Source organism: Dromiciops gliroides, chromosome 2 (assembly GCF_019393635.1).
Source record: "Dromiciops gliroides isolate mDroGli1 chromosome 2, mDroGli1.pri, whole genome shotgun sequence".
Taxonomy (NCBI): domain Eukaryota; kingdom Metazoa; phylum Chordata; class Mammalia; order Microbiotheria; family Microbiotheriidae; genus Dromiciops; species Dromiciops gliroides.
This window is the reverse complement of record NC_057862.1, coordinates 353,232,289-353,244,834: the sequence shown is the minus strand read 5'-3', so window position 1 is coordinate 353,244,834 and position 12,546 is coordinate 353,232,289. Positions and strand designations below refer to the sequence as shown.

Genomic DNA, 12,546 nt, shown 5'->3' with positions numbered 1-12,546 from the left:
GTCATCATTAGAAGAAGGACAAGATAGACCATTCGAGCAGAAAAGGAACCTTAGATAAACGCAGAATGTAGAAGCTGTAAGGAACCCCAGAGCAAAGAGCATCAGAATGTCAACTATTTCGTGGATGGCCAGATACTTTTTTATCAGAAATTTCTTTTGAACCCAAATCAGCTTCTTGGCAATTTCTGCTCTTTGGGTCTTGTTTCTGCCTTCTGGGTCTAGAAGAACAAAGTACAGTCTGCTGATCTCAACAATCCTGCCCATATTTAAAGGTCACTTTCCTTTCTGATCTCTTGGTTCAACATAACCCTGAGCTTTCAAACAGCATCTTATAGGATAATCTTTTGCCCCTGCACAAGGTCAGTACAGATAGGAGGCAGATGGAGCCTGGAGTCTAGAAGACAAGTTCAAGCCCAATCTCAGACACTCACCACCCATGTGACCCTCTGCAAGTCACTTAATCTGTTTGCCTCACTTTCCTCATCTTCAAATGAATGAGTGATAGCCACTTTCTCCCAAGGTTGTTGTGAGATCAAATGAGGCAATAATTTTAAAGTGCTTGGCACATTCATTGTAGGTGTTTAGCTATGATTATTTCAAGTGCCTCAGAGTTCCTCCATTCCTCCTATCCTATCCTTCCCCAGAACTCCTAGTTAGTTGCCACATGAATTAAACGCAGTGCTATGGTAGAACCCTCTTCCCCTCCAGGTCAATCACCATGATTATTATTTCTGTCCTAGGCATTATCTACTCTCTTTTAAAAAAAAGTTATTATAAACTTAACATCGAACATTAATACAACAAATTTCTTTGGGAGTACAAATGACCTTACTTTTGATGCATAATGATCATAGCTTTTTCATCACCCTGAATGTGGACCATCAGACTATCAGGAAAAGTCCAGCTAAGGGTTCTTAACTTGGGGGTCGTTGATGTTTTCCCTTTGTATTTTGTTAACTATTTCCATTCCTTTGTTATCCTGTCTCCTGTTTTGTGCCTTTTAAAACATAATTCTGAGAAGGGTTTCATGAGGGAGCTAAAGGATTCGTGACCCAAAAGAATTGAGATCCTTGATTTAGCCTCTAACAGAACTATCCTGGAGGTTCTAGGCATTAGAAAATACATGTTTAGAGGTACAGGCACATTCTCATCTCTGTGTTCTAAGGTAATTTCCAGCCTGACAGTCTGTATCCTATGAATTATGATTTTACCTTGGAATCTGCTGGTTTTCTAAAAATCAAAGCCACCTTTTCTTTTTTTTTTTTTTGTGGCCCCTCGTGCTGATAAAGATGTAAGTTCATGTGAATAGTATAGCCAGGCCATTGGAAAATTATGAGAGAGTTCCAAGTTCACCTTAGCAAGGTTTATAAATGGGTGGGAACCATCAGACTCATAGAATGTCTCAAGATACCAAGTCAGGCCCAGGAAATGGGGGTTCATCAAAATCCCTCACACTGAATGACAGAAATCTGAGACCAAGTGGTGTAACCCCGTTCATAATAAGGAGGAGGCCTCTGATGGGGGACAAAACTAGGATAAAGTTGCAGGATAATTTGGAAATGTTTCCTGTTCAGGGAAGAAATGTAAATCTTAATCTTCAATCTCATCCTTAGCTCTCAGTTTCTGTAGGCTCACCAGGCACAGCCCTCCCCTGGCCCTGGCATCAAGTTGTTACCTTCCTATGGAAGGCCCTCCCCTTCATTATATTAAATTCCATTAAATTGGTCCAAATTATTTTCATCCTTCAAGTCTCATGGTCTCCCTCTCCCTTGCTCCTCCACAAATCACTGACATCTCCCTGCTTTGAACTCTTTTGTTGCTGTGATTGTTCTTCACTCTTTCAGTCATGTCTGACTCTTGGTCAGCCCATTTAGAGCTTTCTTAGCAAAGATACTGGTCCTCTTTGAGAAAGAGGGCCAAACAACAGCAAGTGGAGTGGTTTGCCACTTCCTGCTCCAGCTCATTTTACAACTGAGAGAACTGAGGCAAACAGACTTAAGTGATTTTCCCAGAGACACACAGCTAGCCAGTATCTGAGGGTAGATTTGGTAGCCTTTAGGAAAGAGCAGTGAGTAGCAAATTGTGGATCTGACTTGCATTATAGCTCTTTTGCTAATGATCTATGTGACCTTGTACAAGTAAATTATCTTCTCTGGTTAATTCAGTCTCCTCTTCTTTACAATAGAGTAGCTGGCCTGCGTAGTCTATATGGTCTGTTTCAGATCAGGTGTTCTATACTTTGAGGAGTGTTTCAGATTTGATTTAATTCAAGTTAGCAAGCATTGATTAATCCCTGCTGTGTGCTGGCACCAGGGCTAAAACCAAAAAACAAAATAGAACAGTCCTTGCCCTCAAGGAAGACAATCTATTTGAGTAATCACCAAGTAACTTGTTGGGGCAATGGGGGAAAATGACTCAACACCTGGAGGATTGAGAAAAATCACCTACCACTTGCAGGAGGTGATAACTGAAAAAGAGCCTAGATGGAGCTGGGGAATCCAAAGGCAGAAGTGGGGAGGGATGGTGTTCAGGCATAGGGTATGTCCTGTGCAAAGGCACAAGGGAGGAGATGGAATTCCATGTATAGGAAACAGCAAATAAGTCAGCTGGGCTGAGATTCAGAGTGCATGAAGGAGATTAACTAGCAATGAATCTATGAGTACACACCATGCTATTTAGCCCTCCTAATTCCTCTATTATATCAAGTGTATGTGTCTGGTGTCTCCATCTAGATGTTGAGCAAGCCTTAAGGAAAAGGAATATAGCGAAAGATTGGCCAGTGGATATGATGTAGAGGGGAATCAGAGTTGAGGTGCATTGGGCTTTGACTTGCAGGCGCATGCCCTAGGCGCCCTTTACACTTAACCTGTGCAAGACTCTGGCTAAAACTCTTGATCTGCTGCTGAAAGGAAGATAGAAGCATAAATTCTCTGACTCTGTAGAGGAGTTCAGGGAAGGGAAGTTAAGACCAATCTTGCAGAAATCCTCCATCTGACAGAAGAGGAAGCACAGGTTTCCAGATAGGGAAGTGACCTGCCTTGATCAGGGGAGCAAGATCAGAGCTGAGTTTGGCCTAGATCCCAAGTTTCCAATTCCAAGACCAGGATTGCTCCCCTTCCCCCCTCCATGTTGTTAAATGTACTCAAGGGAATTCTTTATGAGAGACTCCTCACTGTCCACTGTACTCTGTTCCTTGACAAAATGGTAGTGGTGACCCAATTTCCAAGTTCTCTCCTCTCCTCTCATTGTCCATTTGACTCAGCTGTCTGTGTGGATCTTGGTCCCATGTAGACAGATGCAAGTACTTAAAGGCATCTTCATGTATTAGAAAGAGCGCTGTATTAGGTGCTAGTAGAACTAGTGTTGATTCCCTTTTTGTAAGTTATGATCTGGGAGGACTTGGGTTAGCCAGCACTGCTTCCTCCTGGTCTCTCTCAGAGGAACATTTTGGACTAGATCAAGGTTCTGTGGTGTGCCTGTGTATGTGTGTGTGTGTGTGTGTGGTGTGTGTGTGTGTGTGTGTGTGTGTGTGTGTGTGTAGGGGGACTGGGTGTAGGTGTTTTTTGCATGCACGTGTAAGACAAGAGAGGGAGAGTACAGGGAGAAGAGGAGGGAGCAAGAGACAGAGAAAGAAAGAGGTGAACCTGTTTGCCAGTGTGCTAAATCCTATAGACCCCTTTTCAATTTGTTGCCATCCTTTTATAATTGTAGGAAATGAAAATTTCTGTTTGCAGTTATTGAAAATAAAGGCTATAATTTTTTGCCATTCCCATTCACAGATCTCATGAAGTTTTTCCCCTGAAGGGTCGGCAGGGATCCAAACTTGGGGACCACTATTTTGAACTTCTGAATTAGGTGAGCTCTAGGGTCCCCTCAATTCCTAGTTCCAGGAAATGGGTAACTTAAGATGGACAATATTATTTGTAATAATCTGGTGTTACTTACTTATTTTCAAGCACAGCATACATTCATTGCCATAAGTCTTTCCATTAGTGCCACAGACAGGGTCATAGTTTTTTGGTGGCATCCTGGTAAATCTTGATAGCAGTAGCCTAGAAGAATAATAAAAGAGATTGATTCTCCTGATATGTCATAGAAACCCACATGCTAGAGCTTTGGAGCTGGGAGGGACCTGCCCAAGTCATTGAGCCATTCAGTGAATAAACACACTTTAAGCACCTATTACATGCTAGGCAGGATGCTCAGTACTGAGGATACAAAGACAGGTAAAGACAGTCTCTGCCATCAAAGGGTGGGGAGACAAGTCTGCTTGTGGATAGCAAGACACCATCAACAGACCAATGGGGGAGATAACATACAACCACTTATAGAGTGTTTAGGTGGCACTTATAGAGCATTACAGGGATGGTGCTTAGAGTGCCAGGCCTGGAGTCAAGAAGACTGGAGTTCAAATCCAGCCACACACAATTACTAGCTTTGTAATCCTTTTTAAGTCACTTCATTCCTTTTGCCTCAGTTTCCTCCTCTGAGAAGTGACCTGAAGAGGAGAGGGCAACGTGGTCCAGTATCCTTGCCAAGAATGCCCCAAAATGGGGTCCCAAAGAGCTGGAAATGACTGAAAATGACTCACAGCAACAAAAAATCAGATCCAACACCATATAGGACAGAATGGAAATATGCAACAGCGGGGAGGCATCAGAATGAAGGGGGATTGGGGAGAGGCTTGCTGTAGAAGGTGGGAATGTAGCTGGGACCACTATTTAGCAGCGCTTTCCCTCTACAAGGTACCTGACAAAAATTGATCCAGGCTGGCTTGAACACCTCTGCTGTGCTTATGGATACCTTTAGGAAAGGGCATCTGTGCACACAAGGCTGCCATGGAGAATCTGGTGTGGAGCTTCTCTGACAATAGATGACCACATGGTCAGGTCACTCGAGCTTCTTGCCTATGGAATGTTGCAGTGAGCCCCACCTCAAACTAGTCTGCCTGGTGTTCCCCAGGATCTCCATTCTCTCTCCAGAACCTCCTTATCTTTGCAAAGGCCTGCTCCCAGGGCCTGATATGCCTTCCTTTCTCACCCGTTTTGTCATCCCTACCTCCCTTCCAGGCTCAACTCAAGTAGGTCTTCCATATGAGGCCTTCATTGACTCTAATTATTAGTGCCCCTCTTCTTCCTGAAGGTGCTCTCTATTCTCTTTGAAGGGATTCTGCAGTTACTTATTTGTGTAAGTTAGAATATAACTGCTTTGGAGGGCAGGGACTCTTTATTTCATTTTTGTGTTGCCTGGCACAGCACCCTGACCATTTTTTTCTGAGGTGGGGCTGGGAGGACCTTATAATTTTACTGGTAAATGGAACTTTTGGTGGGGAAAGACCCTCTCTCCATTCATATTTGTAACTGTTCTGTGATTAATACTCTTAGTTTACTGGGGTTACCACAAGGTTAAGTGACTTGCTGAGGGTCACAGACTGGATGTGATGTATATGGGGGCCCAAAGCCAGGCCTCCCTAACTCCCAGGTCTGTTCTCTATGCATATGCAATGTTCTTCCTAGTTGGAAAACAGACAGTATTTAATAAATGCTCATCGAAATGGATTGCATTGGATTGTTTGGGTACAAGAAGGCACTTGGCAAAAATGAGGAATCTCAGAGTTGGAAGAAATCTGAGATGGAACATAGTCCCATAATTCCTAAAAGGAATTTCTGCTAAACATCTCAGAAGGCATTGTCCTGCCTCTGCTCCAATGCTACCCTTGATGGGGACCTCTCTCCCTCCAAGGCAGTCTATTTCCCTTTAGGATAGTTAGAATTGTCAATCCCCACCCCACCCCACCCCCTGAGATTGAGCCAAGATGTATCTCTTTGTAAGTGCCCTTCATTAATCTTACTTCTACTTCCTGGATCTGAGCAAAACCAGGTAAATCCTTCCCTACATGAACAACCCTTCAGCATTCATATTTCCATTAAATCTTCTCTTCCCCAGGCTAACATTCACAATTTCACATGCTCTCCAGAGGGTATAATCTTCTATCCCATCAACAGCCTGCTCATCCTTTCCTTGTTGCTTTGGTTGAACAATGAATTTCCTAATTCAGTTGCTGTAAGGAATATAATAATTACTACAGATGGGGTCTGATCAGAGGAGAGTGTAGTAAGGCTGCACTTCTCTTATTCTGGGACAAGATGCTCCTGCCTGTTACTCCTGAATGTCATCATTATAACCTCCCTGGGCTTTAGTTCTCCATTATCTATAATGAAAGGATAGGACTAAGTGAGCCCTAATGTCATTTCCAAGTAGAATTCAATAACTCTCCCTTTGGGGGCCTCAAGTTTCCTTATCTGTAAACGGAGAAATAACCCTTGCTTTCACTCCCTTGAAAGACTTTTATGAATTCGAAATGAGACAATATGTGCCAATCAAATTGTAAATTGTAAAGCACTGCAGAGATGGAAACTTTGAGTGGCAGGTACCCATAATCAATCTGAAACTAGGTCAGTGAAGAGAGATTAGCACTCCCACTTACAACTGATTTAGAGACACACACCCAGGGGAATATTCTGAGTAGCGTAACTTGGGGTGCCCATCGCTTTCTGAGTATCTTTCCTTTCTGTTCTGTTTCTTTTAGTTTTTTAAAAAAATCAATAACATGTAGTGGTAGCCTAGTAGGCTGACCCAGTTAGGGAAAGTCTGACCATGAGAAATAATAGAGTTGATTACCTTGCTGGAGTCAGAGGGTACTCTTTCCTTGGGAAAGCAAAGCAGTTAAATAACCCGATAGTGGTTAGTCAAACAGTTAACAAAGCAGACATGACATGGGTACCCAGACAGTTGGATGCCTGAAATTTATAGCAAGAGTCTAATTGGAACCCACATGTTATTGTTACATAGTGACAATAAACCCTCTGGCCTCCAGTGTTTCAAGCACCTCCACTCCCAATAGCTGTAACTTTAAGTTTCACGTCTCCCCAGATTCCCCTATAAAAGAACTGTCTTTACTCTGGCTGATGGAGGATCATGCCATAAATGTGCTCCTCCCTAGGAGCTGAAGTTCAGACTTCTCCTGACCATATCACCTTGTGCAAATAATAAAAACTTTTTAATTAATCTTTGATTGGATCATGTGTTCAAGTAATTCTCTGATACATGGATATTTTCAGATCCAGTTTGCTGTGTCAAAGCAGATGTTCAAAATCACAGAAGACTCTAAAGTAATCATTGACAAGAGAAGGAAAGCAATCCCTGAAGTTTGTTTCATTAACCAGAGTGTCATTGCGTCTTACAACAGGAGAGCCAGAGAGATCTTAGGACAAAATGTAGGAGACTCAGCTGCAAGGGACTTCAAAAGAAAGAACAAGAATGCTAGAACTGGAAGCCTGCTTAGAACCTAGAACACCAAATGCCAAAGCTGGAATAGACCTCAGAACATAGAACTCAGAAAAGACAGAGAGCATCTTGTAGCATCTCTTCATTTAACTGTGAAGGAAGCTGAGGCCTAGAAAGAGGAAGTGACTTTCCCAAGGTTCAGTAACTTTGATCTCAGCTCAAAGAATGGCACCATTTTGATGCTGAATGACATTACTCTTTAATGGTGCCTGAATGCCCTTAGGGGCTGAATGCTGAATGGCCTGTGTGCATCTATGTCCTTCACCCTGGCATGGGAGGTTGTGTTAGAGTGGTAAAGCAGAAGCTGTTCTTACATCTCGAACTTTGTCTTCAGCTCGTGCAGCATCTAGGAAACAAAGTTTGAAAAGGTTAGGTTTGCCTCGTGTGTAGGGAGGGAGAATAAGGGAGCCAAAGTGGCTCCAGATTACAGCCACAGCCTCTCCACACACCCTTCTCTATCTCTGCAGCCTGCCTGATGCCACCATACTGGTCTTCCCACAAGCCCTTGGCCCCTGAAATGTGGCAGGAATTGACAAAAGTCCAGTCAACTGAACATAGACTGAGGTGATTTCACCTCCACCCCCTTTCTTCAATTTCAAATCCTTGCTGTGGGAATTAGGACCCCTGCGGCTTGGTCCTAACTGTGCTACTCAATCACTGTGTGACCTTGGAAAAGTCTCCTTCCACCTCTCCCATTTCTCTTTCCTTTCAGTTGGACTAGATTGTCTAAGGGTTTCCTTCCAGTCCTATATTGATGTTTGGCGTTTGAAAGTCCCCTTCAGCCCTAACAGTCACTGTTCTACACCCATGATTTCTGGCCCATATTCTACATCCTCTATTCTATATGCTTCCCCTTTAAAATATATAAAATAAAATAAATTCTATAAAGCTGGAGCAGCTAGAATGGGATACAAAGATCAAGAAGACAAGAGACTTCCCCAGGGAAAACAATAAAATACAAATAAAATAATGGAATGGAAAAAATTTGGTAAGTACTGTGGGAAAGGCTAAGACTTTTGCAGTAATTTGGTATTAATTATTTTTTAAAATGTTTGGTAGAATCACTTGTAAACCAATCTGGTAATGGAGATTTTTTCTTAGGAAGTATACTGATGGCTTGTTCAATTTCTTTATCTTAAAGTAGAGTTATTCCAGTCTTTTATTTCCTCTTCTGTTAATCTGAGCAATTTATATTTTTCTATATTTTCATCCATTTGTTTAGATTTGTCAAATTTATTGGCAAACAGATGGGCAAAAAAAGCTCATTATTTAAAAAAAAGTTCATCATTATTGCTTTAATTTCCACTTCATTGGTGGTGAAATCACCCTTTTTATTTTTGATACTTGGTAATTTGGTTTTCTTCTGTCTTTTTTAAAGAATCAAATTAAACAAAGGTTTATCTACTTTATTGATTTTTTTTCATAAAATCAGCTCTAATTTTATTTATTAATTCTATAGTTTTCTTACTTTTCAATTTTATCAATCTTTCCTTGATTTTCAGAACTTCTAATGTAGTATTTAATTGGGAAAAAAAAAATTTGTCCTCTAGCCTTTTTAGTTGCAGGCCTAAGTTATGATCTCCTCTTTCCAGTCCTCTTCTCTAAGGCTGAATTATTTTTTGTGGCTGTGTTTACTATAACCCTCTTCTGTTGACTCATTGAGTCACAAAATAATAATTGAATTTGGTAAAGGCTGTGTTAGGAGAGCACAAACTTTGGCAGTTTCCTTCTAGCTAGTAATGCTGCCTGTTGGAAGGGGTTTTTTCTGGTCTGGGCCATCAGCCTGGCTACTTGTGGGAAATGTTTCTTACTGGAAGTGTGGTTCCTAGGGGATGCATCTTTTGGCCATAGTAAATCATGAAGGAGGAGCATCCCCATGAAAGCAGTCCAAGAACTCAGCTGAGTTCTGCTGACAGCTGTTTCCCTTTCTAGGAGCATCACCTTTCCATCTCGCTCATTGTGTTTCTTGGGGGTGTGACAGGGAGTCCCAGAAATGGTAGCTCAGCTGGCAGAAAAGTCACCCTAATTCCTGGAAAGACTAGGGGTAATCCAAAGGCCTTGTCATTCCCTAGCTACCAGAAGCAGGATTGCAATAATTTGCAGGCAAAGTATGTGGTGGAAGAAGACCCAGGCTTCTTTAGTCATGGCTCTGCCCTTAGGTGTATAACTTGGCCTCACTTGATGCTCTGTTCTGGACTTGAGCTTGCCTATTTGCACAATGGACATAGCAACCTTTGTTTGATCCACTTGAATGGACTGTGATGGCACACTAATTCGATAGGAGGTCCAAAAGGGCTTGAAAAGGGATCAAGTGCTAAATGAATAGAAACCATGCTCATTATTTAGAAAGCATTCTCTCTTCTTGGCTTTTCTCAAGTGTGTATGACTTGGAAGGTGGTTTTGGGTATTGGCAAGCAGACTGGAACTAGGATGAGTGGCCTGGGGTTGATATTTGTCTCTGACACTGACTAGTTTTGTGGTCTTGGGCAGGTCTCTCTCACTTCTCTAAGTCTCAGTTTCCCCTATTGTACAGTAGGGAAAAGAACTATCTCACAGGCTTGTTCAGTCACTCCATCAATCCATCAGTCGTTATCAAGTGGTTGCTATATGTTAGGAACTATTTAGGCAGTGCAGCTACACACAAAAGCTGTCTCTGCCCTCAATGCCTTATGCTTAAATGGGGGACACAGTTTATACATGTAAAAGTGTGTGAAGGAGCCACAAAGCAGAGACAATGTAGCCTTTCATGGGAAGGCACCAGTTACTGGGGAGATCACAAAGGACTTCAGCAGAAGGTGACTGAGGCTTGAAGGAAAATACGGGTTCCAAGTGGCAGAGGTGAGGGAGAGCATTCCAGGCATAGTGAACAGCAGGAACAAGGAACAGAAACTGGAGAGGCACTGTCTGGTGTGAGAATAAACAAAGAGTCCAGCATGGCAGGATTGTGGAGCCTGTGGAAGGCAGTGATGTGGAGACTGGAGAATCAAGACGGAGTCAACTTGTGAAGAGCTTTAAATGGCAGGTAGAGCAGTTTTATCTTTGATCCTAGAGGTAAGAGGAAAGCACTGGAGGTTTGCAAACTACTGAGCAGGGGAGTGACATGGTTAGACCTGTGCTTTAGGGAAATCATTTCTGCTTCTGGGTGGGGGACACATTGGAGAGGTGAGAGACTGGAAACCACCAGGAGGACAAATATTGCAATAGTCATGGTTGAAAAGGGAAAAGCATCTAAATGAGAGTGGTGATGGTGCAAGTGCAGAGCAGAGATGTCATGGAAGAAGAAATGTCAAAATTTGGTATGAGATACATGAGGTTAGTGAGACTGAGAAAATGAATGTGACACCAAGTGTGGGCAAGGGAGGAACAGGAGGAAAGAGCAGGGAGTAAGGTCAGCATGTTAAAAGCCCCTCAGTCCTCTTGGGTGAGGAAAGAATAAACCCCCTGTCACAAGCCCTGAGGAGGGTCCTTCTCTACTTCCTATTTCAGCATGCTAGGAAGGACAGAGTGTATTCTACCAGATAGTTAGAGAAGTTCTGGCTGGCTGGGAGCAGGTCAGAGTGCATCCCTGAAAGAAATGGACCAAGTCCAGACCAAGCTGCCCCTCAAGTCCACAGACAGCTGGTGAGTCTGCAAGGGGTCAGCAGCACTCTTGCCTCACACTGAGGCAGAGGTGGGAGCAGGGCCAGCTGCTACTGGGTGGGGGAGGGAAGAATCAGCACCAAAGTCCAGAGGAAATGGCATTGAAGATGCAAAGAGGAACTAGGCACAAGGTCTTTCCTCTGGGAGGGGTCTTTCTTTCTTGAATGAGGAAGGGTGAGAATCAAATCTAACTCCAAAGATTTTTTTAGACATGCACCCCACTTCTTCCTTCTCCTCTGGGGGAGAACCCAGCAGTGTCCAGCTGCTGTGCTACAAGCAATGGGGTTTTGATCTGGGGCACAGGGGTTCTGGCTACAAGACCCATGTTCAAAGGTGGGGTCTCTGACATGCTAATTGTTTGGCCAGGTGCCCTGTCTGGTGTCTGTTTTCTCCTCTGTGAATCAGGACTAACACTAATGCTGTTCCCTCCCACAGAGCAGGTTTGTGGAGAAAGCTTCTAGCCTCTGCAGCTCTCTTTATGCAGCGTTTCACCAGCATTGTGTCCCTGTACATGACCCTTGACAAACTCCCAGTAGGTGCAGCTAAAGTCTAACTGGGCTCTGGATGAAGGGCTATCTGAGGGCTACTGGGCCCAGTGTGAGGTCAGTGTGCCCAAGGAGAAACTTACCCAGGAAGCAGCACAGAGCCAGGGAGAGCAGCAGGACCATGCCAAGAGGCCTCATGATCAGCCTTCTTTACCTCTAGCTGAAGCTGAAGTTGAAAGATTTCAAGAGAGGGGAGGTGTCCTGAGCCTGGGAGGCTGCCTTATGTAGGGCCATGGGTTCCACCTGCTGAATTACATCATGCTGTCACACACCAGCCCAACTGGCCTAGAGATGGACCTTATCCTGGGCCAATAAAATTCCACCTGCCCTGCCCCCTGCCCAACCCCCACCTTCTGTTCTGTGTGTGTGTTCCTAGGGCTGTGGTTGATATATCTCCTCCTCCCTCACCTCCATTGTCTCCTGAGTAAATATGTTAATGTCTTCACACTCAGGCTCAGCCTTTTCCTTCTTCAGCCATGTGCATCCCCTTCTCCTAGTGTCTCTCTTTTGTTTGTGTTCCTGTTCTCTCCCTTGGGTTGTGTACTTCTATTTAATAATGCTCCTATTTGTGATTGTCTGTGTTCTTATAATCTCACTTGAGAAGAAATTTGGAACTCTGCTCACAGGGCTATAAAACTGTGCATTCCCTTTGATCCAGCACCACCACTTCTGGGGCCTGTATACCAAAGAGATCATAAAGAAGGGGTAAGGACCTATATATCCAAAATATTCATAGAAGCTCTTTTTGTGATGGCAAAGAATTGGACATTGATGGAATTCCCGTTAATCAGAGAATGACTGAACAAGCTGTGGTACAGGAAAATAATGGAATAAAATTGTGGTATAAGATATGATGAGCAGGTGGATTTCAGCAAAACCTGGAAAGACTTACATGAATTAATGCTGAGTGAAGTGAGCAGAACCAGAACATTGTACAGGAACAACAACCTTATGAGATGATGACCTTTAATAGACTTAGCTCTTCTCAGCAAGCCAATGATCTAAGCAAATTCCA

At 43.3% G+C, this 12,546-nt stretch overlaps 1 protein-coding gene across 1 annotated transcript in view; it reads right to left on the bottom strand.

Annotated features, from left to right (window-relative positions):
• The window catches only part of LOC122744175 (serine protease inhibitor Kazal-type 1-like), a 28,738-nt gene extending 16,997 nt beyond the window's left edge, over window positions 1-11,741 (bottom strand). Inside the window, exons 1-2 of the mRNA XM_043989588.1 lie at window positions 11,615-11,741; window positions 7,662-7,693 (exon numbers count right to left, since the gene is read on the bottom strand). Of these exons, the coding sequence (XP_043845523.1) occupies window positions 7,662-7,693; window positions 11,615-11,669 (87 nt within the window). The 5' untranslated portion in view covers window positions 11,670-11,741. The remainder of the gene's footprint in view (window positions 1-7,661; window positions 7,694-11,614) is intronic.
• Between the last annotated feature and the right edge of the window lie 805 nt (window positions 11,742-12,546).